At 43.0% G+C, this 26337-nt stretch overlaps 1 protein-coding gene across 1 annotated transcript; it reads right to left on the reverse strand.

Moving 5' to 3' along the window:
• Positions 1–201: 201 nt before the first annotated feature.
• KDM4A (lysine demethylase 4A) lies at positions 202–26269 on the reverse strand. Its single transcript, XM_082314234.1, has 22 exons — positions 26130–26269; positions 25648–25800; positions 25222–25397; positions 24001–24115; positions 22948–23141; positions 21417–21466; positions 20778–20881; positions 19572–19709; positions 18398–18648; positions 17419–17609; positions 15769–16130; positions 13826–13946; positions 13038–13216; positions 10536–10740; positions 10176–10252; positions 9369–9424; positions 8296–8404; positions 7106–7294; positions 6283–6453; positions 5666–5785; positions 4938–5030; positions 202–3876 (listed from the first exon to the last, which is right to left on the reverse strand). Exons 2-22 carry the CDS (start codon positions 25783–25785, stop codon positions 3736–3738), a joined length of 3180 nt encoding a protein of 1059 aa, XP_082170360.1. The 5' UTR covers positions 25786–25800; positions 26130–26269; the 3' UTR covers positions 202–3735.
• Between the last annotated feature and the right edge of the window lie 68 nt (positions 26270–26337).

Here is a 26337-nt window from a genome sequence, read left to right on the forward strand (position 1 = left end):
TTGAACAGCCATGCTGGACCAAATTCTTAAATAACAGAACTCCGCTTAGCGTCTCTGAAAGACACCCAAGAACTCATTGGATAAGCATTAAGGAGATGAGTATTAGAAAGGAATAAAGCTAATAGAAAAATTAGAAGCATGATGAGAATTTCCAAGTTACATTGCTTTAGTTCTTAAATTAGTCTACAGATAGTCCATTTTGAAATTAGATTTATTACTTGATCAAATTGAAAACAACATACAGGCTACCAGAGTCTCAATTTCATCCCATGTTTGCATTAAAAAAAAAAACAAGCACAACTGCAGACATGTCAGACAACAGGAGCCCAGTTAGAGAATGGAAGAACAGAGATGCATTGGAAGCCTTGGGATATGTGGCTACGCTCCTCAAACAGTGCAGAATCAATTCAACCCAGCTCAAAACACTGGGAAGAGAGAGAAGGAGCAAGGAGAACGGGTCCTACTACTGACGGTACTGTCTCTGGCCATCTGAGGGGTCTGCTGATGGAGAAAGAGGTCTCCTAGAAGTCCAGCCACAGGCAGAAACATTACTGCAATCAGGTGCTTTACAAAGAATACAGTTACCTTTTTAAACCTTAAAAAAAGTCATCACTGGCTTGCCAAGCTCGTCCTGAATTAAGGGCAAGCCACTATTTGTTTATACTAAAAATGCTTTTTATGGGTCCAACCTGAACCAGTCACAGATGGAAGCTTCATGAAAAGCGAAGTGAGGAGGTCTACTGCCAGCAGCATCACATGCAACGGACCTAACAAAGGGCCATCAGAGCTCCCGAGGGCATACTGAGCGTGATTTCCTCCTCAACACATTCAAGAAGCACCTACCCAGCTGATACTCTGGCAGCACCTTGCCCTCACTGGAATGATGCTGTAACAGGGATAAATACACTTCCAAAACCAAACCACTGGAAAAAATTATTATCAGTCAAGATCAAAGTACAGGTAACAGAAAGCATATGTACCTTTGAGACAGCTGCTCTGTAAAGAGCTTTTATTGCTACCTGTTATACGTTAAGCCATAAAACCAACTGTTTTTGCAAGGTCAAATAATATAGACCCCTCAAACATCAGGGTCACCAATTTTAAGTTCACAGAGAGAAGCCAAAACGCAGTTCAAACACTGCTGTAGGTAAACTATGCTCACATTTGAACGATGCAGCACAAGAATGGGAAGGCCCTTTGTCTCAGAGTGCACGATGGCAGCCGTTTCCAACACAGTGCAGCCAACTGACAAGAGCAAACCTGGAGCCTGCAGAAAACGCAGCGTAACAAAGCTCCTCTTCCAGAACAAATACTAGGCATAGGAACTCTTGAAAGTCACTCAGTACCGTTAGAGGTGGGTGGCAAAACCTGCTGCAGCTGAGCAACAGCACTCCAAACAAATCCAGCTGTTTCGTACTAGGTGATCATTTTAGGATGCAGCTGTTGAGCCAGGTGTTTGCAGCACAGGTAGCACATGGCACCCAAAAGGTGCATTTATGTTATATGGCAGTTTGGGAAGAAAGCCTGAACACCGGCGCCTTTTCTCTGGAGGGAGAATGGCAGATGATACGAAGAGTATGTTTTTCAGTAACATACAGGTAGTGGTCAGCCTACAAGAAGTTAATACCAAATCTTAAGATACGCTGACAGAACAGAAGGCAAGTTTGTTAAGGCCCTGCCAGCTCTTCTCCATGTTTGCTCACAGCACATCACTTCAGAGAGGCTTACGTACAAGCTAAGACGTCAAAGTGCAATTTCGTTCCCATTACTAGACCAGAGTAACTGCAGCTACTAGACTCCGGTCTTAACAGATCCTAGTTTTATCAAGCCAGCTATCCTACTCATCAGAAAGCGATTTAATACCCTGAGACCAGGAGTTTTGCACATGGGAAAGAAAAAACCCACAAAGGAAAGCCATTATCTCCTTTCAGAATCTGTTTAAGCCTTCCAATACTGATGAACGAGGTATTCCACCACAAAAATGGGACAGAATACCTCTATGCAAAACAGTGGTTGTGCAAATCTTTGCTACTCACATCAGCCTCCTGACCCTATAAAAATGTAGGGATAAGTAAGATTTTCTTTATAAAAGTTGTAGTTTATTTCTTTTCTGATCAAGAGTTGTATCACTACACAATACCACATTTTATTGCTAATCACAAATCGATGCACCGGGGTTTCAGAAGAGTTTGGTTTATAGCGTTCCTATGTAACAAAAGGAAAAAAGTTACAAATCCAGACTTTGCAGACACATTGCCACGTCCCTATAGAAGCAGGGATGCATTAGGTCTGTTTCACTAGAAAATTCTCCTTTTGAACTGTTTCTGGAGAACACATAACCATAATTTTCTCCAGCAGGAAAAGTCACCCCATCATTCCATGCAAAAAGAAGGTGGCCAATCTGCTCCACAGCCTAAAATCCCTTTCCTACAGAATGGGAAAGGAACACGTATTTATACAGCTCCTACTGTGGTGTGTTAATGCTTAAATTACCAGGAGCACGTTGGCACATCTTCTGGGTACACCTACTACCCAGCTTAACTCAGCTTCCTACTGCTGGCGTAGCAAGTTCTCTCCAACACGGCTGAGATGTGCCCTACTAATACTCTATAAAAATGCTGCGGTAACCTTTGCCAGACAGCAACACAGCAGCACTCCTGCTTCAGAAGAGCATTGCACAGCCTTTCAGTAATACATACAGTTCAGTGCATGCTTTATCTGTCTCAGACCCAATATTAGCTGTTGTAAGCAAAAGCCTGCGGCCACACGACAGACAGTGCTGCCACAGAAGAGGTACTACACTGCTTCAGATACCGCTGCCCTGTCATCCCCAATACTGTGATGCTTGGATTTCAAGAAGGGAGAGTTAGGACTCTGTCCCTTTGGTCATTATTGCCTTAGAGGGGGTGGGGAGAAACTCAAAAAAGAAACTCTTTGGGAGCTGAATGTCTATTGGGAGCTGAATGCCTGTTCTTGTTAGAAGGCTGCACTGCGCAGGGCTCCAGACAGATTTCATTGATTCTGAGGCACATACTATAACAGTTAAACTTATGATTAAGTAAGTCAAAACAAGTATCAGAACAAAAATATTAAATGGAGGGTTAAATAATTTGTCCTATAGGATTCAATTTCACATTTCACCTGTTCACACAAGCACCTCCTGTCTGCTTGGATCTGAACAGCCTACAGCTCAACCCTCAGAAAGGAGGTGCTGAGAAACAAGAGACTGAAGCTGCTTGCGACAAAAATATGGATATAAATATAAAAAGAGGTTCAATTTCAAGCACCAGTAATACTGCCTGCTCAAGCCCAGGTGTGGTCACCAGGGAGACTCCCAAAATCAGGAACATTATTCAATTAAAACAATAGACTGTACTATTCTGCAGCTGCCAAGATTCCTGGCTACAACTCCCAAAAGAGTTTGCCACCTGTCAAAATTGTCTCTAATAAAAAAGCAAGACTGCTCGACGAGATGAAAGCAACACCCCCAAGCTGGCTTATTCAGAAAGGACCCAACTTCAGACCAGGAGTCTGCAGGCATCAGCTTCAGCAAATGGGATCTGTTTCACTATCCAACAGCTGCCTTTCAGCTACTGCAGAGCATCAGCTTTTTAGCTTCCTTAAAAAACAAAACAAAAAACCCTGGATTCGAAGCATCCAAATATGGCCTGTTGTACTGGAGCGTTTAAATCCTTGGGGGAGGTGGGCATCTTCTTCCTCTGCCACAGGCAGCGCTTACTCCATGATGGCCCGGTACAACGCCGGTTCAATGTAATCTTCACGGTAGCGTGAATTGATCACTCTTTGTCTCTTCCTCTCTTGTCTGACCTCCTTCTCGGCGAAGATCTCTGTGAAGCGCATATCTGAAGCTATTGACTAAGAGAAAAACCAGAATTAGTCACTAGAACACAGATCAAATCCCTGCCCCCACATCCTCCTACTGCATGTAAGGAAGAACCAAGTCAAGACACTTGGGAACAGAACCTTCAGCCTTCTTCAAAAACTGACTGAACGCAAGAAGAAAAATATTTAAGTAACTGGATTTAAAAGTCTGGGGATAAAAGTTTAAGTGATCTGCAATCAGAGATCTAAAGAATCACAGGTTTCAAATATAACTGAGTAGCTAATTTAAGTTCACAATCATTTTCTTAGAGGAATAAACACACTCATCTGTTCCAACTTTCAAGTAGTCTAGTACATTTTGTGCCTTACGAAGCAGGCATGTTTAAACACCTGGTCACAGGATTCAGCTATGGTACGTTCTTTCCTAAACCTCTAACATCCTGTGTGCCTGCCAACAGGTTCTGCATTAGGGTCTGCATGATCATGCTGTAAAGCGAGATACCCTAGCATGCTGTCCATAGTTACGGTTTTTATTGAGGGAAGCATAAAGCAACAGAACAGGGACTGAAAGGGCCTCGGGAATCTCCATCCCTGGAGATCAAAACTTGACTGAAGAGCCCTGAGCAACCTTGTCTGACTTCAAAGTTACCCCTGCTTGGAACAGGCGTCTGGAGCAGAGACGTGCAGAGGTCCTTTCCCACCTGAATTATTTTACAATTTTAAAAAACGGCCAGCCCTCTTGGTGCCACACTACTAAGAGCTTTTCCGAATAAAGGGTAAATGAAGGAACTTGGCCATTGTTTGCAATGGGAACAGACAATGAAACTTACGAATACAGGCATGAAAGGGTATTAATGTGCTGTCCCAAACAGTGACTCTATGCCATAAACTCCTGTCTCTGGAGAAGGAGAATTAAAGTCTCTCCAGAGTGACACAGAACTTTGCTTTTGTAGCCTGATCAACTACCAAGCTTCGCAATGACTGGGGAGAGCATCAGATCATAATCTTTTGCTGCCATGCATTCAGCTTGCTGTTCAAGGACAAATTAAGTTAAATGAGCTTCTTTAGTAGAAGTTTGCACGCTGTTTACTTACCAGCCTTGACTTCACTCTCTTAGGAAGCTCCTCTTCAAGAGTATATACATCATCCCTTTTCACCATCAGCTGTGACCCATCTTCAAATTCCACCTAGAAAAAAAACAGAAGTTGTTCTGCCAGAATTCTCAGAAGTTAGAATCCTCCCACAGCTACTCAGAACTTGCCTTCTCCTCCCCACAGAGGCCTCTCATGAAATAATCTTCTACCACTTGAATTTTATAAGATACATATGCAGATATGCACACTGCAACAGACTTTAACCGAAACCTCACCAATCCCATGACAGTAAAAGCACCCCAGCAAGTTTTGGGATATTCTTTTAACACCTGACAAGACAGTCTGGCTGGTCATTTTAATACGGCCTCAAGATTCATCCTTTTGGAAGGTGCAAGGCATGATGCACTCTCACCAGAGAAATGCAAAACCAAACTTATTTTAAGTAGCTTAAGCTACAGGAACAGAGTCTGCTGAAGAACTGCAAACCAGGAATTTTTCAGAAGCCGACACTTTCAAGTAGGTAGCCAGATATAAGCAGAGCTGCAAGCAACCACTTTGCTCGTAACTCCAGCAACTGTTACCAGCATCTGGCATTGCTGACAACACTGAGTAACATCCCCTGAAGTGTTTAAGCATGACTCCCCTATAGCTCTGCTGGCTTAAAGAACAGCTCTGTTAACATTATCAGCTTGTTATCAATGATGAATTTTCAGATAAAAATTCTGTACCTGGTACATCTGGATGGCATGTGATGCGACAAACTTGGCTCCATAAACTTGTCCATCTGTCCATCTCACCTGCACAACTTCCCCTTCAGCAGGGGGACCTAACTGAAGACAGTCTCGACTCTACAGCATAAAGGAGGAAGGTGGGAGAGACAAGGAGAAGGGTAAGCAGCTTCCTTACGTGAAGATTCAGCAAACCACCAGGGAGTCCATCCCAGTCACGCTGCACACCACCCCAACAATTACTCCATTTTAGAGATGGAGAACTAGGCTGAGACACATCCATCTATGTCATCTGTATTTAAATCCCAACAGTGGGCCCAACTTCAAAGTACTTCATGCAGGAATGGTATGCAAGTATCAGCAAGTTTTCCTTCAGACCTACCACTGCTAAGCAGCCAAAGATTAGCTGCACTCCCTGTTACACCTGTTCCTATGTGCCCTCAGTTAAGTCAATCTCATGTAACACCCCTAAGGCCATCTTGCAGCACATCTCGGCCACAACATGACCTAGGGTTGGAACAATTACCAAATCCCCTAGTGTGTCTGCTCTGCAGCAGCAAGAATTGACTCGCATTATGTGCCCTCTACCGGAGCCAGACTCCCACTGCATAACATACCACAATGTCCTCTGGGTACAGGTTGTCACTGAAGGACCCATCATCGAAGTTGACCTCGTAGAAAGTCTCCTTTGCAAGGCTGACCACTTCACATTGATAGAAGCGACCATTCTTGTGCTTGCTGATGACTATCTGTCCAGGTGACAGATCCTGCAGTGCAGCCTTAGCTCGCTGAAAAGAGAAAAATCACTTTTTACACAATGACTCAATAAAGACTGTATTGAGGACCATAGTTCCGGTGCTGGCAGACAAGGAAGCAAAATGAGGTGAGTAACTCTACTCAAGACACCATCAGCAGCATTTTTAGAAAAGTTTTGCCTCTGGTATTTCAAATGCTTAAAGCCTAATCTGTTACATGCAGCTGTAATTGATTTACTAAGTAAATCAAGCTCTCATTCTTCAGAGCAATGCAAGGCCTTTACAATAAACATTGTCTAATAGACTGTTGTGGTTTTGATGGCTAAAAGGGCTACACGGGAACTTTATAAACCAATCAATCACTTAAACATGAAATTCTATGACCACTCATGCAGCCTGCTGGAGTCCCAGCACTAACTCCTGCATATTAAATATCACAGCATAAAACTCACCATTATTCCTCATTACAACAGCCACAGAAGGGATGTAATGCTCTCAGTCCTTCTGGGCTGCAAACCAAAATACAGTAAAGGACCTGACCAAGATCACTCAGAGCAGCAGCAAGGTTGAGATCAGAATCCAAGACCAACACTGTTAGATTATACCGAACATTCGGGAAGAGCCAAACTTTTCAGTCTCTCCAAGACAGTGCAGTTCAAATCCTGGGAGTCACACACCTACTCACCTCTGCCTGAGATGGAATCTTATGCCTGAAGCAGGTAATGAAGACAACAAACGGCCAGTCATCAGGCTGCATCATGACTCCTGCTGCTTGGGCACAGCTGACATGAAAGGATGTGGGACACCGACCATGTGAGCACTGTACACAGCAACCTGCAATTCTCTTTCTTCTTTTCTTGCAGAAGATGCATTTCTGTGGGCACGAAACTAGAGGTTATTGGTTGGCACTAGCTTTTACCTCACACAAAAGGCTAGCTGATCTAAGTGTCTGATACCGTACCATTTACTCTCTGTGAGAGCACTGCTACTTTCTGATTAAAAAGAAGCAGAAGGCTACCAGTTCTAGTTTATGGCAAGGCAATAATTCATAAATTTAAAGTAACCCCATAGACGAAAAATATACATTAAATATCTACCACCTCAACATGCACAAAGCACGTGACCCAAGAATGCTAGTAACACGAGACCTTGGATTAAATCAGTCTACAATGCTGCAAAGTCAATAACCAAGTGCTGAAAGACCCTGTTGAGTTACACAGAGAAGAGCAACAGAATTAGAATAATGGGCAAAGACCAGAGACCAAAAAAAAAAAACCCAAAACAAACTACAGAACTAAACAGTTAAAATTCTATCACTAGTATACCAGTGACCAAATTACACTTGGGTCAGGCCTGATGGGCTGTTGTAGGAAAAGAATGTTATCTGTAATGCATTAGCATTTGCAAAGCAGTTAAAATCATTTTCCCCTCAACACTGAGCTGCTAGGAGAGTTAAGTACAGTTGCTTTCTTGCTGAAGACATCCACTCATTATACAAATGCCTCACATATCCTGAAGCATCTCAGTGCTCAACAGCAGTCAATAAAGCAAGTCAAATACTAGGGATTAGAAAAATAGCAAACAAGACAAGTATCATCATTATGCCACTGTATAAATGTCATTTGCTACATATGGAAAACTGTGCCCCCCTTGCTCGCTCCTCATCTGAATAAGCATATACTAGAACATGGAAAGGTTCAAAAAACGGCAACAAGGACAATTGCTATTTCCCCACACAAAGAACAGAGCAGATGAAATTCTTCAGTCTGGAGAGGAGATGACTTGGGGTTGGAGGAATAAGCAAAGTCTCTCAGATTCTGAATGGACTGGAGAGACACTTTGAAACCTCACCAGTGAAGCACAGGTGATCCTTACCAGTCTGAAACGTTGCAGGGGGATTTTGCCAACATCTACAGGACTCCGCTCTGCAATATTCACAAATTTTGCCTCCAGTACAGCTACAGCACACATCACATGAACCCACCTGTCAAGACAGAAGAGGGGAAAAAGAAATTAATATGCATTCGGCTGACAGAAGACACTTTGGAGTTTAAATAAACACAGTTCTGTTGAAGTTTGCCATATAAACCATGACAAAAAGCCTCTGAGAACTAGCAGTGTAATCTTCCTTCCTACTGCTAGTAACAGGGCACATGTGGGGCAAAACTAAGACTTCTTCATACTGCCAATCTACTGCTAACGGGCTTAACAAGAGAGCAATTTAGTGTGGCTTGTGCTGGTTGCATACCTGCTTTACAAAAGCCTGCCTGATAGGTTTATTCCTTCACAAATCTGTCCCATAGCAACTGCTCAGTCACTACTGAATTACTTTTGAGACCATGACCAAGAGGTTGAGGCTCCTCCATATTACATCCACAAAATTTTTGGAGGCCAAGTTTCAGTCACCCCACGGTGCTACAAGCCTGTCTGACTGCTATTTTGCATCAAATAACTTCAGCCGATCCACCATACCAAAAGACACAGGACAGGCAGCTGCATGCATTACACCTGCTGCAGAGGTACCCTGAATGTCAATATGCTGTGCTACTTAAAGCTATGGTTGTCCTTTGTCCCCATTGCCACCACACATTACAGTGAGAAATCAAAATCCTCTGTGAGAAGGTACTGAGAGATGTTATCTCATCAGGAATCTTATTTTTATGTGGCATATTATACCTCTGCACATTACACCTCTGCACTATAAAATGCAAAGCAATTAACAACTGCTGTCAACAGAATGAGGGTGAGGCATTACCTGAAGAGATGATGACTGCTGCATGCGAACACAACAAACACACTTTATTGTAGCCCCCCCCAGTAACACAAAGTGTGAAAGGTGGTGTTGGTCACTCCATTACACCAAATGCAGACATTAGCTTTACTAGCTTACCCTCAGCTACTTAGGAATTGAGCTTCTCCCTTAAGACCAAAAAAGCTGGAACACTCACTTGTCATCATTGGCTCTCTGCAGTGCTCCTCCTCGTAATGAACACAAACAGCAGTCCTGGCACAAGGAAGAAAGCATTAGCTGAAAGAGTGGACTCCAGAGCAGTAGACTTGCTTCAGAACTTCCTCCTCAAAATGCAAGTCCAGAGGAAGAAAATGGTTTCACTGTCAGAAGAGAGCTAACTACCTTGTACAGATCAGCCCTTTAGCTCTCAAAAGCTGCTGCCCTTATGGCAACAAATATAGACTTCAAGTCTGTTTGAAGGCAAGCAGACCTACCACTGAAGACCTGTTCAGCTTGTTTGTTATGGGTTCCTTTCACAACTGCAATACCCTATATCCTTTGAGGATGTGTAAAAGGATCTGGAACAAAGAGCAAATACAGTTCAAGAGGTTGACCCGTTCTGCTGATCTAGAGCCTCTATAGTTTTTTGAGGGAATCCCATTCTTCTTGCCTTCTTCACGTGTGCACACTTCCCTCATTGTTAGCAGAAGTTACTTTCTGTTTTAGAAATAGTAGCTACCATAAATTAAGACAGACAATGGAGCTATTCCCACATTCATGCAGAACATCTTTATCACTCAAGTGAGCTCAGCAGCTTTGCACTAGTTAAAAGAATTGTATTGCTATGGCTTAGAAAGCGCCAAAATACAACAGACGGGCTCCTAAACATTCTCTAAATTGCCTTCTTTTCACAGGAAGGAATTGAAAAAAAAAAAAAAAAAAAGTAACACTATGGAAATGAACTTTGTAGCAAGTTCCCAGATGTACCAGACTCCATCTGTGAGAATCTTATGAGAAACTTTACCTCTTCTAAGGCATTTTCTGTACACCTGGAGCACATCCAGTCTTCAGTGGCCTTGTCTGGGGATACACCATAACAACCTAGAACAGACAGATCTCACTTAAGAGCTTACCTAAACTCAGACCCTTCCCCCTAGGGCCCAGAAGTAAAGCAGGAATTAAAATCAATGACCTAAGGATGATGCTGTGTATTTCAAGTTATCCATGCAGCCAATTCCATATTTCAATGGCCAGCACTCATGCATATACCATTCAGATAAGGGCTGAACTTGGTCTATTTGTACATTAAACAGACTGGCAGAGGCTTGCGATGATGTACAGACTTACTGCAGAGAACATTAGGGTTAAGTCAGGATGCACTCACTTGCATGAACACAGACATGGCAGTTCTTGCAGGTGATGAGTACGCTGGTTCCATCTTCCTCTAAGTAGGGGGTTGAAAGATTGAGGTCAGTGCTGCAGCCAGTTGTAGTAAAGCACATTTCAGGAATCAGGGGTTTGGTTCGGATTTTCCCATCCGCAGCAGCTGGAGTTACTCCAGAGTTTTGACTGTTGCCTCCACACTCTGCCTGTAAGGGACGGACAGGAAATTTAAGTTTTACAATTAAAACAGTCTCACGTCATCTTTGCTCACCCATTATTCCATACATAAATCCAGTTTAAAGAAAGAATGAAGGTGCTGAAAGATTAGAGCTAGTAGGTTAGGTGAAAATATAGTTAGTTCATAAAATCATCATCTACTGCAGCTTCAGAATGAAATTATTTTCTACCCAAATGGCTAAACTTAAGGTCTGAACTGCGTCCCCAGTGAGCCACGAGATACACATCAAACTGTATCTCTTCTGACAGAAGAGATGGAATCGCCAAGCCCACCTCATACTCTATGGGCAACACCTCTGCTGCACCCTGGCACCCCCTGATACAGAGGATCATAACACTCCTATCCAACATTGTGCAGTTATCTTACCTCAATATGGGAGGATTATGATCACACAAATATAGATACCTACTGCAATCCCTATTATTTTTTCCTAGTGTAGTTCTGAACACGTCTAATGGGCTTTGAAACTAGTTTCGTTCCTGGGAAATAAGCAGACTAAAAATGCAGTTTCCCACTTAAAGCTCAGGAGACTTTCAGGCTAATCTTTTGTAATTTATTAATCTAAACCAATGTCAAACCAAACAGCAATCACATATAAAGTTTAGAGAGAGATGCTTCCACTGAAGTTACCCTTCTTCACAGCTAAACAGAAATGAATCTTTAAGGAAACGTTTCAAACTGTCTTTTGTACCCCATAGGCCACCACAAAAGTAGCTTGCCTAATCTTTCAAAAATATTATTAGCAGAAATTGCCGTAGCAGAATGAAGCTGCACTGTCCCTCCTACAGTGCATCAAAAGGTAGGAAAAAAAAAGTCCAGGTAAGGATCACAGTTGGAAGGGAACTGACATGTTTTCAACAAGTCCTGTTTATTCAGATTCTGTAAAACTTACTGATTTACAGTGAACATTGCACATCAAGCAAAAGACTAAATGACTGAGGGAAATCTGTAACAAAGTTGAAGAAAATGCGAGGTTTTTTTCCAAGCAGCTAGATACTTTTCTTCTTCACAAAGGAAAAGTGAGTATTTGCCTGGCATTTTGTGCCAATTTTTTATTTGAATGCGTAACTGAAGTGAGCTCCCAGACTTGCTATAGACTTTCTGAAGTTGGAACAAAGACCCTAACCACAGCTGCAATCTTGGAAGAGTTTCTGCTTCACTGCCTGGTGTAGACAGACATTTTAAAACCTGCAGCTAGAGTTTTCTGCTTAATAGCATTTGGAACTCAAAAAAGAAGCTAAGAGAACTTAAACTGTCCTCAAATTGTTAACTTTATACACTGTCAGCACCACTGAAATCCATATACTATGCAGCTTCTATGTAGAATTTCCAGTACTAACAAGAACCTACTCTCAGACAGAAATAGTAAGATCGAACAGAAATTATGGTCTGTGGTTTTCATGGAAAGTAGCAACTATGTGCAATATAAACCCTCGACAAAAATTTGAGGTCTTTATTTCCAAAACTGTAGTGAACATGTTTCTAGTGCCACCATAATCATACAGTGATCTCAAATGAATCAGATACACTTAGCGTATGGGAAGGGACAAACTATCTCTAGGTGGAACATGCAACCAGACAACTATTCAAGCTACCTTAAAATAGCTTAGACACAGCAAAAAATTCAGTGTGGGACTTCTGCCTAAGCATTTAGTCAACACGACAGAGCGGTTCTGCAATCCATCCCAAGCTATGCATTGCTACAGCCACTCTTTGTTAAAGCGCATTTTCACATGCCATAGGTACTGTCGTTATGGATGTAGTCCATGAAAAGACAGCCTTCTACGTATGCCATCCACAAACACAACCCTAAATCCTTTTAAGTGAAAGGTTTTCTTCCTTGCCAGCTCCCCAAAGACCATGTGCTATCAGTGGACTTGCAGTGTTTTTAAAAAAAAAAAACAAAAAACAAACAACCAAAAAACACATAGAAGTGAAGGTGTCAGTCTGGAAAAGAGAAATGGGATTTTATAGTCAGCTCCAGCAACATTCAAGCTCCATTCTGTGGTTCGAGCAAAAGCCACAGAACACAAAAGCTTCTGTTGAACAGCTGAGTGAGCCCCTGGGAACCCACAGGCAGTCCATCACAGGTGTGGTGAGATTCACTCAATTGTGCTTTCCTGGAACAATTCCTTGGGAAGACTGCAACACTGATGCAGCTTTATTAACTGGCAACATGCAAAATGACATTTTTAAAACTATGCATCACGGCAGCAACCTATTCAGCTATCTCTATGATAACATTAACAGACTTGGTCGACATACCTGATACGTCTGGAAGAGCATACAAATAGCACAGTAAGGAGACTGCTGAGCCATGGTCCGATTGTATTCTTTTTCAGCCTCAAAATTTGGTGGCCGATTCTGCCACAGCTGGCTAAGTGGCTTGGCCCATGCTTCTGTCTCCTCAGCCTCTTCTTCAGGAGTTAGTTGCTCTGATGCCTCTGCAGTAAGAGATCATTAACTCAGTGATTATGTGTCCTTTTACAGATACCCTTCTTGCAAATTAAACTAAATAAGGCAAGAAGTTATGAATGGAGATGATAGAAAGACTGCCAGAAATCAAATTTACAGAAGTGCGACGGGAGCTAGTAACTCAGTCTCCTCTTTAAGAGGCTTCTAATCAAGCAACCATGCAGACACAAGATAAGCTTACTGGGCGAGAACAGCACCAGTTCCAAATTACGTCAAGACTGTCAGCCAAAGAATCTGTTGTTGTGGGTTTTGTTTGTTTGTTTGTTTTTAAATCATGAATATTTACATCAATTAATGGAATACTCTAAGACAGACACAATTATGCAACAGTCTCTGATACTGGTTTAATTTTCCTTTCAGAGATGTGAATTTCCAGAGAACGGAACAGGAAGGAAAGAAGACACCATTCGAGAGAAAAATTTAATGATACAAGCACAGAAAAATGAGACAAGCACCTTGTCTAGGATGCAGAGGTGTCACTTGCTGACTCCTATTTATCACCAGTTACTTAATGGAATACTCCATGCTGTCCACAGAACCAGAGACCCTCTCCGCAGTTTCCCACAAGGCTTACTTACCATCATCACTAATGCAGTCTTTGACCAAGAGCGGGTGATGGCGTGGGAGCTTGCTCAATGGCTGGCGACGACCCTTGGACTTCTTACTCTCCTTCATTGATCTGATGTACTCCTTTGCTACCTGGACAAGGAGAAGCAGTTCAGCAGTCAATAAGCACATGTCCTTTTGACACCATTTTTAAAGGAATTTATTTTGAACTTAAAAGAAACCTCCACAAAATGCACACACGCTTCCATGATTTTATTTCTAACAAACTAACTTTAGCTCTAAACTAGCTAAGTTTTTGAAAGAACTGCTTGTAGCCCTTTTGCTAGGGAAAACCAGATAGAGCTGTACTAGCTCTGCTGAGCAATTAAAATAGAGACCTTTCACAGGTCCCAGCATAGCTTTTCATGCAAGTCTGTTTATATAAGAATCGTGTAAAAGACAGAAAAAAAGACAGACAACTTGAAAGGTTCAACTTAGAAGAGCCACGCTAAGGAGTCTCACGCATTCTGGAGAAATCCTCAGTTTGTATGTCAACCTAAAAATTCCAAATTTAAAAATAATAAAAAAAAATTTAAAAAAGTTAGAGTTCATTGGCATCTTGATCTAACAGGTTTATTTTAAATGAAGGAAAAACTTTCACCCTCTTTGCTTCTTACTTGCATTGATGTCTTTCCAGACAGACTGGAAGGAGACTACAACAATAGTTATCTCCTCTTCCTTTAGTCTTATGTAAAAACAAATGACACACTGACAAAATTATTGCTAACCTGACAAGCAAGGCAATAAAGGCAATGATTTTAACAGCCCAGGAAGTCTCTCAGATAAGAAGGTAAGAACACACTCCCTCTTTTTTTAATCTGTTATTCCTCTAAGAGCAGAAGCAAATCTTAAGATTAAATGTATCTTACGTATTTTTAAATCTCTTCTTTTCATAAAGAAGCCAGAAGAGAGCATAACAATCATTATCTCTAATCTCCTACACAGAGTTGGATACAAGACTTCTAAGAAACAGAAATGCTTTTATTCAAATGGAAATTAGCATTCCCAGATACCATCTGATGGAAAATTTGTTTCGAAGTACACCATACTGGGGAAAACGATCCACACCTATTCAAAATTTCACCTTTTCCCTGTATGGCTTATGCAATGGAGACATCCGTATCAGCAACAGAATTTCTTTAGTTTAAAATATCCATGAGAACTCTTTCTCAGTTTCAGCTTAATTATCAACAGATCTGCCCATTTGCCATTCCCTTTCTGTAATTCCTGAATTTCAAAGACTTAATCATTATTGGCCTCCCACTCTCTAAACACAGATTTAAAGAGGGAAACAAAATAATTTTGAAAAGACAGCACCAGGTAAGATTTTAACTATTACAGCCTTCTCTTGCGTTGTCTAATAAAACATTCATTGGCAGCTCTTAAACACTCAGATTTACATTCTTCCAAACAATAATTTTTGTCCCATCATTTTTTTTTTTTTTTAAAAGGGACACACAGATGTACACATGTATGTGATTTTATATTAAAAAATAACCCTCCAACATATTAATGTGCTCGTAATAAAGGCTGGATTGAACTAGATTCATTTTAGGTACAAACTGATGTCTATTACTATAAAAGGACCTGAATCAGCCTCTAACACTACCATGTCAAAACCACCAAGCTATCCTTTCCCTTAAAGCACTTAAATAATTTAGAGAAGTTCTCAAAACACAGGATCTCCTTGTTTTTTAAAAGAGGTAAGAGTATAAGACTTCCACCTTAATTCTTGTTTGTTTAGCAAAACCCATAGGTATTAGAAAAAACACATTAACAACTAAGCAACCTGTTATGCAAAGACCAATGGAACGAAAATGTAATCTGCACAGATAGGAAGTTTTGTCACAGCAAGTTATAATTATGCAAGCACATAATACAGCCCTTAAGCTTTCAGTACTCTTGCCATTCATACCTCTGACAGCTCTTGCTCATTCACACTGGCGGTGGCACTGGCCTTCTTTCCTGAAGTCTGTTCACTGTCAAATCCGCTGGCATCCCCTCTAGCATAGCTATGGACTGTAAGCACCCCAGCTGGCCCAGGAAGAGTTTGTTTTGCCAACAGATCAGTCGATTCGGAGTCAGAAGAACCAGAATATGCAGGTGAGCTGGGCTGAACGCTGGAAGTTGCACTCTGCTTCGAAGTTATCAAAACTGAAGTGGAATTTGAAGCATGTGAAATGGAGAGATCCAATGCCGCTGCTTCTTGCTCTTCCTCTTCTTCCTCCTCAAGCTTCACCGTTTTCAGTTCTTCAAATTTGGCCGAGTCCACACGATCTAGAAGAAAAGATATACTGACTTTTTCTGAAGTCTGGGCAGCAGAGAGAACATTTGTGTAACCATCTGCAAAAAGCCAAACAGGAAAGCAAACTACTACACACAAAAAAAAAATTACATTAATGTAAAGCACAGATCATTAATGCAAACACCTATAAAATCATGGTTGGCTTAGAGAGGGGGAGAGAGAGAGAGAATAAAAGCATCTGCTCACTGCCTCTTCCAGTATAAGAACTAGGGTACATCAAACAAAGCTAGCAGACATTGAGTTAAAAATAAACAAATGGAGATGATCCTTTATACAGTGTAGCTAACCAGCCCAACTGGCCACATGATGCTGTGGCTAAGAGGTTACAAGGGTTCATGGGAAACTTAATAGAAGAAAAATAAAAACCCACAAACCAATAGAAGATTATTAAATACAAGCTGCAAAATGCTGGAAAACAGAATACTAGAGGGAGGCATTACATATGTTTGCCCTTTTCTTATATTGTTCCATAGGTCCCTTGCTCCTCCCTTAAGAGCAAGGATAACTGACCAATTACAACCCATGTTAATTTTCCTCCAGCCTACTGATTACAAAATTACAAATACAGCATACCAGACCCACACTACCAGGAAGCATGTGTATGTTTCACTAAGCAATTTCTATAAACAGGTCATATTACACAACAGGGATACAGAGGACTTTAGACTACTGAGGCATCCAATACATTTCTGTATGCAGGCAGACAAAATAAAAAGAGCAGAATCAAAAGCTAGAAGCACCAATTTCTTAAGCAAGTCTCACGCAATACTTCCTGTTCCTTTTAATTCAGCTGAAAGGCAACATCCCCGTGACCTACCTGGTCAGTCAGTTACTGAAGCAGCTACAGGATGGCTGCCTACGTCTTTGCTCTCCCACAACATTTTTTTTATATAATTCTCACTGGGGAGTTATCCACAGATAGGCCACAAAAGCTAACAATTCAAGCTGTGGTTATTTCATTTACTCAAACCAGTGGCAGAAGCGTCAGACAAATTTAACTAAAGGGCACAACCTAAAATTGTTCTAGATGCACCCCCTGGTTTGAAAAATCAAATGGCAATATCTCAAGTCTCACGACAGTAAATTTCTGAAGTGCTTGCCATGGCTCTAACAAACTAGAGTCTGCTTTTTTGGACATGACAACGTCCTACCAACAAGCATCATATGAAAGAGTGCCCCAGATTCAGCTCTAGTAGCTTCTCTCCCTGAAGAATAATATCCTGGCCCCACGTACCAGGATAAAGCTTGACACACAGTTACCTGGAAGCTTGAGCCCTTGTTCACCCTGCTGCACAAGTTCACTTGTAGGTCTCTCACGAGGCTCTGCCATGTCCGCTTCATACTGCGTGGAGCTCAGCTCCTCTTTGGGGAAGGCCTCGCTCTCACTCACCTCCTGAGGCACTTCCAGGCAGACCCTGTGCCTTTTTGTTCCTATGCGATGCTTGGGGATGCTGCAGAAGACAAATCCGTATGTCAGGTTACCAAACACACAAGCTTCTTGAATTTGTGCCTTGACGCACAAAATACAGCCCGATTTGGATCAGTGTTTTATGAGACAGCATCCGGCAAGCCAAATAGTTTCCAAATTATTCTGAAGTGTTTTCTTTGCTTTTACAGAAGCAGAGTCAGTAATCCTTAGGGATGACTCCTCAGCATCTGTTAATCGTGTATTAGGCAGCTATGTTCTAGCCAGGCATTCTTTACCCTAAACAAACAAAAAAAACCCCCAAACAAACCCCAAAACAACAACAAAAAAACCCACCACCAAAGACAACTTTAGCAATAGTAGCTGACACTGGCTGAAAAAATATTTAACTGCAAAATTTAAGATGATTAGCCTGTCCACCTTCAGCAACCAGGAAATGCACACTGCTGTTGCAGCTTGCAGCACTGATAGTACCAGAATTTGCTATCAAGTACTGTCCCATGATCCCAATACACCTCGTTTTTCTTCTGGCCTCCCAGTGTACAGTGCACACTTCCAATCCAGGCTTTGGACATCTGCCCAAAGTTGAAGAACTACCTTCCAAGCTGGTGCATTTCCTATCTACCACAGATCATCATCAATGTGAACTCAAACAGTAAAAACAATTAAGAGTAAACCCTAAACCCTACTCCCAAGAAAACAGACTGCTGCTAACTCTGACTGCTGTTCTATCAGAATGGCAAACATTCAGTTGCAGATGGGTCCAATTTCGAATAATCCAACAGAAAAGCAGAGGATTATGTAAAGCACTACCTTTTCGTCTCATCCCCATCCACCTCCTCTTTACACATCTCTCCTGTTTCCATTTCCTCAGCACACTGTTTCCCATTCTTGACTTTTTGCATAAGATCCCCTTTAAGGAACTCTGCCGCCTCTGGAGTTGGAAGAGCATGGTCAATGACAGTCACGTCCTTCCCGGCTTTCCAAAGCTTGTAACGATCTGGCTGGTACTTCCTCACAAACACATCCATGGAGATCTTCACCATGTCCTTCCGACACGAGCACTGCAGTCACAAAAAATATTCAAGTAAGGCCACATACTCAACAATTCTACTCTGCATTCCTGTATCACTTTGCTTTCAGGAGCTTAATTGAAGAAAAAAATTCCCCCACTTACATGTAATTAAGCCTCAGAACTCTCAAGACTCTTTCCCAGGAAGTCAAAAGTGCATATATTAAGTTACTAAAAACTGGGCAGAAAAGCCAGCAAAAACGACAAAGCAGAAAACCAGATGTTATCGCAATAACTAAGAAAGAAAGCTCACCAGCCTATTTACAGAGTTGCTGGTAGAAGCTGACTGTTTTAAAATGAGCTCATACAAAAACAGCCAGCAAAACCAGAGACTATAATGAGGAAGTCGGAGCCAGACAAACTCTGGGCCTACCCAGAGCAGCAGAGGTTCCCCTCGTCTGGGCATGGTTACAACTAGCCCTTCAAAGCATTCACTTCAATGTAACTTTTGAAAACATATTCCATGTCTGTAAGGCACCTCTACAGGGATATAACACCATCCAGTCTAAAGGTTCAGACAAGATAACTTGTTTTGATAGGTGACTCAAGTTACCAAAGTCATACTTCCAGGGTAAATGGTCAATAAATAATGGTTAAAACATCAGATAAAATACTGAGAAGTCCTGACCACCAAGCACACCCTTTCGTCTTTGGAAAGACAACCTGTCCCCTGCTTTTCTTTGAAGCCTCACTTGATCTACACAAAGCTAAAAGACATGTTATATACTACCCATAGTTGAAACAAGGACATGAAACAGGAGGCTGACTGGACATTGTCACCACATGAGAAAGCAAACATCAGATCTTAAATGGACAAAGCACTGAATTCACTCCCTTAGAACAAACACTGGAGGCTTAACGAGCAGCAGAGCATTAGGTTATTTGTACACAATAGGATGGCAACAGACCACTTACCAGTACAGACTGCTTGCCATACTCGATCCACCGAAGAGTAGCAAAGTTGGTAGATTCAGCACAGTTAAAGCCATGATTAAAGCCAGCATGATAGCTATAAGGGAAGGTTATCATGAACTCTCCAGCCTCCTGTGTCACCTAGAAGACAATTGAGACACCGCATTGTTATTCACAACTTAAGAGTCTACTTGGTGGCTCTGAATAAAAGGAGCTCCCATATCCCTCATGCAGTGTACCTGAAACCCCCACCCACAGATGGTGGTTGGAGTTATTTGCTTTCAATGGATAGACTTGATACTTATCTTCACTATTCTACTTATGTTAAGTAGGTGTTTACTAGAAAGCAACACTCAAGTTTTTTACTATAACACAACACAACTGGTGAAAATGGCACAGAAGTGGTTATACATATGAAATACTCTGTGACAAGCTATCTGTAGGTCATAAAGGTACTTATCTGTATCAGCTACAGGTCTGGCTGAACAGTATCTAAGGCCAAGTAACATTGCTATCCACACACAACTTGGAAATTTACTACTGTTTTCTTTTGCTGTTCATATTCAAGTACAACTCTCAGTCAGCCTTCTGCTGCTGCTCTTCAACTTTTCTCCACTGTCTAATAAAGGTTCATGACAACAAAACCCTTCAGCTGCCCACGCAGACGTGACAGTACTTCTGAATAAGGACTCAAAGCCTAGATCTTCAGTGTGTGTGTGTGGGGAAGGGGGGGTGGCAGGTTATCACCTGACAAAGTAAGGAACTTTATAAAGTTATTAATGTAACAAAAAAAAAAAAAAAAAAGGGGAACAAGCCATATTTTCTGTTGAGGAAACAGATCACAACAAACAAAATTTGCAGGAGCCAAGTTTGAAACAAAAAAGGAACAATCCCTCTTCACTGAATACACAGCTAAGCAGTAAAGTTAATCTAACACAGGATGTTGTGTATAGTTTCACGTTAAAAAAAAAAACCAAACACAGAAGACAGAGCCTTTGTTTTTAAAAGTCCTTGACAGATTTTTCTGTCTCAAACTCTTTCAGGCCCCAACTGCCGGATAAATGGAGGTACAGTGGGAAAGGATTGCCTTATACCCTCCCTGTTCCTGTTTTCCTCCCTAAGCATCCGCTATTGGCTGCTGTTAGAGACGAGACAGGGCTGCATGAAGCTGTTGACCGAGCTGGTATAACCGTGATTACTTTTCTACACCTTATCAAATGGGATGCCATATTTCTTCAGAATTGATGGAGAGATGAGGGTCATCTTGTGACGGAGAAATGCTTCACAGCTTTGGGCACTTCCTGGAAAGAAACCTGTTTAAAATAAAGACAAGGAGAGATGTTACCGTTCTGCTGTGAACTAAATTAATTCTTCAGTAATTTTTAGGAAAAGTTACCATTTAAACAGTATTTTTCCCTAGGCCTACAAGTATGGACCACCTTATCTGAAGTGCGCTAGCTCGCATTAAGAAAAAGGACAACTCCCAGAGATTTATCTTTAATGGATGTCAGTTTGAAAGAGCGTAAGATCCTTCCTTCTGCACGTAGAAGGATCTTCCCTTGGCTATAACCTTCCAGTTCTAATAATCAATAGTTAAGGATTTTCTCGTTAAAGGTTAGACATACCACAACTGCATTATTTGTAATGTGACATTTCTCTTGTGTGTATACCATAAACAAACACTCAGAAGTAATATAATCTATATTCTAAAGGCAAATTATCAATTCAGTCATGCCAGCCTGAACTCTTATAAATGTTACAGGCATGTTGTACTCTAGAAGAGCTGAAACCCATTGCAGCTGTCCATCCCGCCTTCCACAAAAGGCAGGACATGAGTTGCCCGATTACCTTTTGCAAGTCTCTCCAGTCGCTTCCCATGCTCTGGAGGGATAGAGTACCTGCAGTCATAAGAACAAGTCTGTTCAGTTCAAGTGACATCACAAAATCTCAATGTTTGACTGGCAATCATAAACAGGCATCAAGACATGAATTACTTAAAAAAAAAAAAAAATCCTCCATCTCTACACTGTCTGTTTCAAAATTCAACGATGTAAAGATAAAAAAATCTTTATCAAGGACTTTTACCTCTCTATCCCAAGAAAACACTAGAGCCAAAAGCTGACCACCTCCTCCATTGACTCTTGCTTAACCAGTCAAGGCACTAAAAAGCCTGAAGCATTTAATTAGCAGATCTGTGCAGAAAAACATGAATTGCGAGAAGAAAGGGAAGAGCACTTCCTGACCTCAGTTCACAGCCATGCAGTCACTAGTATACTCGGTGCAAGGAGGAACACAGAGCAAGAGAGAAAACAGAATCATCTCCTTCAGCTGCTCAGACCAAGATGGGACTAAGTCAGATGCAATGCCACATCCTTCACACATGCACAACTGGCGGCGTGCTCTTTAGGGCTATGTCTCTCTCTCTCTCTCTCTCTGTACGCACCTTTTTATGGGCGCCACAAAACTCCTAGTTGGTTGGACTACAGTAAATGAAACCACCTACTTAGCTTGCTTTTGCTCTGGAATAGAGCGCTATATTCTTGATGGAGTTCCTTGTTAAATAAATCAGACTAAGCTATCAGCAAAGTTAACTTCTTCCACATACTACTGGAAAAGAAGTAATGGCCAAAAGGTTTATCTGATTGAACTATTCTGTTTCGTGTTCCCATGCTATTGCCACTGCATGGGGTTGTTCACTGGTCACATGGCGCTAGCTATTATTTTTGACTTCAAAGTTGTATTAAAAAGCAGCCAAAAATACTAGTTTCCAACAAAACTGCCATGGAAACAATTGTTGAAGTTGCTTGAGAAATTACTTGTGAACAGAAGGGAATGATTCACTCTTAAAATGCAACCCATGCAACAGAAAAATTCAGGAGCCTCCCCTAAAAACAATCACGAACGCTCAGACACTCGACGAACCAGTCAGCAAGATCCACTAGCCTGCTTTTAGTTCTGTGATAAATAGCTACATTTCAAAGTCTGTTAAAAATTGCCTGTTCCCATAGTGCCTGCGTGACAACAGACATATTACCTCTGTACGGTCATTTTAGAGCCTCAGGAAATCATAAGCAAGTTTTCCAAGTTCTGGCCCTATCGCAGCAGAGAGTGTCCACCTTACATTACAATTCTGAAGAACTCTTTACATCAGGACAGCAAATGGACTTTCTAGAAGGTAACCAAACAAATGCTACTGAGGACATGCACTGCTTTGCAGTTCCTTACAGGTTTCTAGTGTTCTTGTCATCAGATACTACTGCAGTGCAAGATCGAAGGGATGGTAATTCCTTCAGTCAACTCTCATAACTTCATCACTTTAACTCCAATATTTTATGGTATTGTTTTTTCTACATCTAGAAGCTTCCCTAGAAAATCTTACCATGACTTGGGTTCCCCAAAATGCAAGTAATTAATACTGTAGAGATCCATGTCCTCGGTATGCCAAGCAAAGGAAGTTTTCCACATGCCAAAATACAGGTAAGGAGTATTCACTCCTTCAATGGTTATGCCGCTTTCATTCTCCACAATATCCAAGATCGTGTTCAACCTGCCGATATTCCACGCATCTACATGCTGCAAAACACAAACCTCATGTTCAACAAGCATTACGAAGAACAGAACCACACAACTGAGATGGCAATCGCAAAAGCTATCAGGCACTTGTGAAAGAGCACATCAACACAAATCGTCTACTGGCACAGCTCAAACCATTAGTTAGTTCACCTAAAACAAAAAAGTTTAGCGTGGCATTAGCTTACATACTGATTGTTTACTAGCCACCTTTATGGAGGAAAAAAAAAAAGTTATCAGCCAACGTAATGATCAGGAAGGAGAAATAATCACGAAGCTACAGACTTTACAGAGCAGAGAACAATAGTGCGAGCTTGAGCCGACATCTGAACCCTCTTGAACAGAAACACATTTCATTCCAAACATCTTTTAAAAGAGTAAATCATCATAATTTAGGAGACTAGCAAGTAGAATGCATACCCTTTTCTAACGTTTATCATCCTAACACATAATGGCTGCAGAGCTGTCCCACAAAAATACATGCACTAGGGGATACTAAAGCGGTGCTTGTTCACCCATCAACACCTCCAACTCTCATACGCCTTTCAGGACAAAGCAGTATAAAAGCAACACTTAAGCAACAGCTGCTTTTGCTTTCTTGAGCTAAACTGTATTACGCTGAAACACTAACAGAGGTCCCTTAGAACATTACCTCTATTAGCCTTCTTTAACTATCTGGCTTAAATGAAGAGTATGTTATAAACACATGGTTTGTTGTGTTCCTGCCTACTCCAGAAGCTGGAACTCTGCTAAGACTATCATTAACTCTTTCTGAAAGTTAAGAGTCAAACGCTACATTAGTATTTATGGAATGCAATATACAGGGATAACCGTTACTTGAAAACCAAAACAGTTTTCTTACCTTGTCATAAAGTGTGCCATTAACATCAGCACCGTAGATAGGGGCATTGAACGTAAGGTTCTTCCAATATTTTCGTTCAAGGTCTTCGAAGTCCGTGTAGCGGGGTGTGCAGTACCTGAAAAAACAACAAAGATACTAAAGACTCTGCAGTTTGATACTTGACGAGTCTAAACCAACGTTCTCTACCACTGAAAGAACTGAAAGCTACGATAAAAATACCTAATGCACGTTATCAGCCAGACCCCTACCTCCCAGAACAGCAATGAGAGCAGCCACAGCTCTCTTCCTGTAAGACTTAGGAACAAAGGATCAGGAAGAAAATGATTTTCCCCATTTCTCAGTTTACTTTCATTTTTGCTTTGTGCACTTGTCTCAGGTCAGAACAATTTCACTTTCTAGTTGTTGCTACTTAGCAAGGAAAGATGCACTCCAAACCAGAAATGATACAAAGAACAACTCGGGGAAAAAAAAAACCAAAACCAAAGTTTTCTGCCACTGTGAAAGTAACAAACATTTCCAGACTCACCTGCTAGTAAACTGGTCAAGCACACTCAGTTTACCAATAAAGTATCTGCTCTTGATGTCCATTCCCTGATAACTATATACTGACCTCTTTGTGCAGCACTGAGGGATCTAATTTACACTCTAACACCTATTTAACATGTGTGCATGTATATATATATATATGTTCCAGACAATTACACATATAGCATTAAAGAGCAATTTTCCATAAGTTATTCTATTTGAGAAACAGAACCCTAAGGTATCTGAAGTGCACTGCTCTCGCAAGACAAAATAAGCTGTAGTGGGCAGCGTGCAGCTGGCAATCCCAATGCCATTTCTGAATAGCAATTTCTAAGGCTATCTGGCTTAAACTCCTTTTAAAGCGATCTTTTCTCTGTGTCCTTTTTCATGTCAAGAACATTCCTTCCTCTACTACTGTACTCAGTAAGTATTTTGATGGTCTAGCTGCTAGGGACAAACAGAGAGGAGTCCACAGCAGAAATAAAGAGTTCTGCGGGCATTACATATCCTCTTGCCAGATGACACAAGCGACAAAGATCCCCATCCACACAGCCAGTTTTACCAGCACACCTCGTGTGCCGGCGGCGTCACGTTCACGCCTCTGACCAGCACCAGTCCGCGGCGCGGACCCGGTCCCGGGGAATCGGGGCAATAGGACCTCCCGCAGTAACTACGTGCGTGGAGACGCGGACGTACTTGTCGCTGTTGGCGATTCTTCTGAACTCGCGGACCGTCATGGCCTTCTTCTGGATGTTGTACTGCGTGAAGAGGCCGGACTGCCCCGTCACCACCTGCTGGATGGGCGCTGGGATGACGAGCTCGTCGATGTCATCGTAGCATCGCCGCGGCTTCCACTCCTTCGGAGGAACTATCTGCGGGAAGCGAAACGCGCCCGTCACCGCCGAGCCCGCCGGCCCGCCCGCCGCCGGGGCACGCACCGAACTTGGGGAAGTCGGGCTGGACGCCCCCGGCCGGGGCAGGCCCGCCCCGCCGCCGCCGCGGGGTAAACAAAGGGCGGAGGCGGCCCGGCCCCGCTGGGCGGAGGAGGGCCGAGCCCGGTGCGCGGCCTCCGCCCGGGCCGGGGCGGGGGGTGGGTGGGGGGGTGGGTGGGGGTGGTCGCACCTTGGCCAGCCCGGCGCGGTGGGCGCCCTGCGACTCCACGTAGGCGATGTACCGGCTGAAGTCCCGGAACTGCTCCATGGTGGGGCGGAAGGTCATGATCCGGGCGTTGGGGTTGAGGCTCTCCAGCTCCGAGGCCATGTTGCCGGGCCGGCCCTGCACGGAGGAGGGGGGTATGGGGGGGGGGAGGGGGCGGGTCACCCCGCGCACCCCTCCCCCACGCCGCCCCGCCCCGCCGCTCCGGGTGGGCCCCGTCGCGCGCGCGCACGCCCCGCCCTCTCCGTCCGCCGGCCAATCTCCGCGGGGTCCGCATCAGCCCTGCCTCCCCATTGGCGGAGGGCGCCTGCCCGTCAGGACCACGGCTCTCTTTCCTCCTCACGGCGGAGAACGCCACCGATTCACGCCCCTCCCCCTCCCCCCCCTCCCCGGCCGGGGCGAGCCCGTTCCGACGCGGAGGGGTCCGAGTCCCCGCCCGGCGTGCTCACGTCAGCAGGGCGTCCCTCTTCTTCGCCGCCTCCGCCCTCCCCCCGGTCCAACGCCCGGCCGCTGTATCCCTCCGCACCACGCGCCCAATGAGTCCGGCAGGCCGCCGACACCACCGCGGCCGTTCCCCACCGCCCGAGCCCCGCCCTGCCGCCCCGGCCCGCCCCCTTCCCCTCCGCCCCCCGCCCCGGCCCCGCCGCCGCAGCCAAT

This window comes from Platalea leucorodia (assembly GCF_965183815.1).
Source record: "Platalea leucorodia genome assembly, chromosome: 5".
Lineage (NCBI taxonomy): Eukaryota > Metazoa > Chordata > Aves > Pelecaniformes > Threskiornithidae > Platalea > Platalea leucorodia.

Bases quoted from the DNA above. Each gene is read 5' to 3' on its own strand.
- KDM4A (XM_082314234.1), bottom strand. From the start codon at position 25,785: ATGGCCTCGGAGCTGGAGAGCCTCAACCCCAACGCCCGGATCATGACC. The intron at 17,610-18,397 runs GTAGTGCTTTAC...TGTCTTCTGCAG, and splicing joins GATGGGGATGAGACGAAAAG to CATCCCCAAGCATCGCATAG. The intron at 13,217-13,825 runs GTAAGTAAGCCT...CTCTTACTGCAG, and splicing joins AGACTGCATTAGTGATGATG to AGGCATCAGAGCAACTAACT.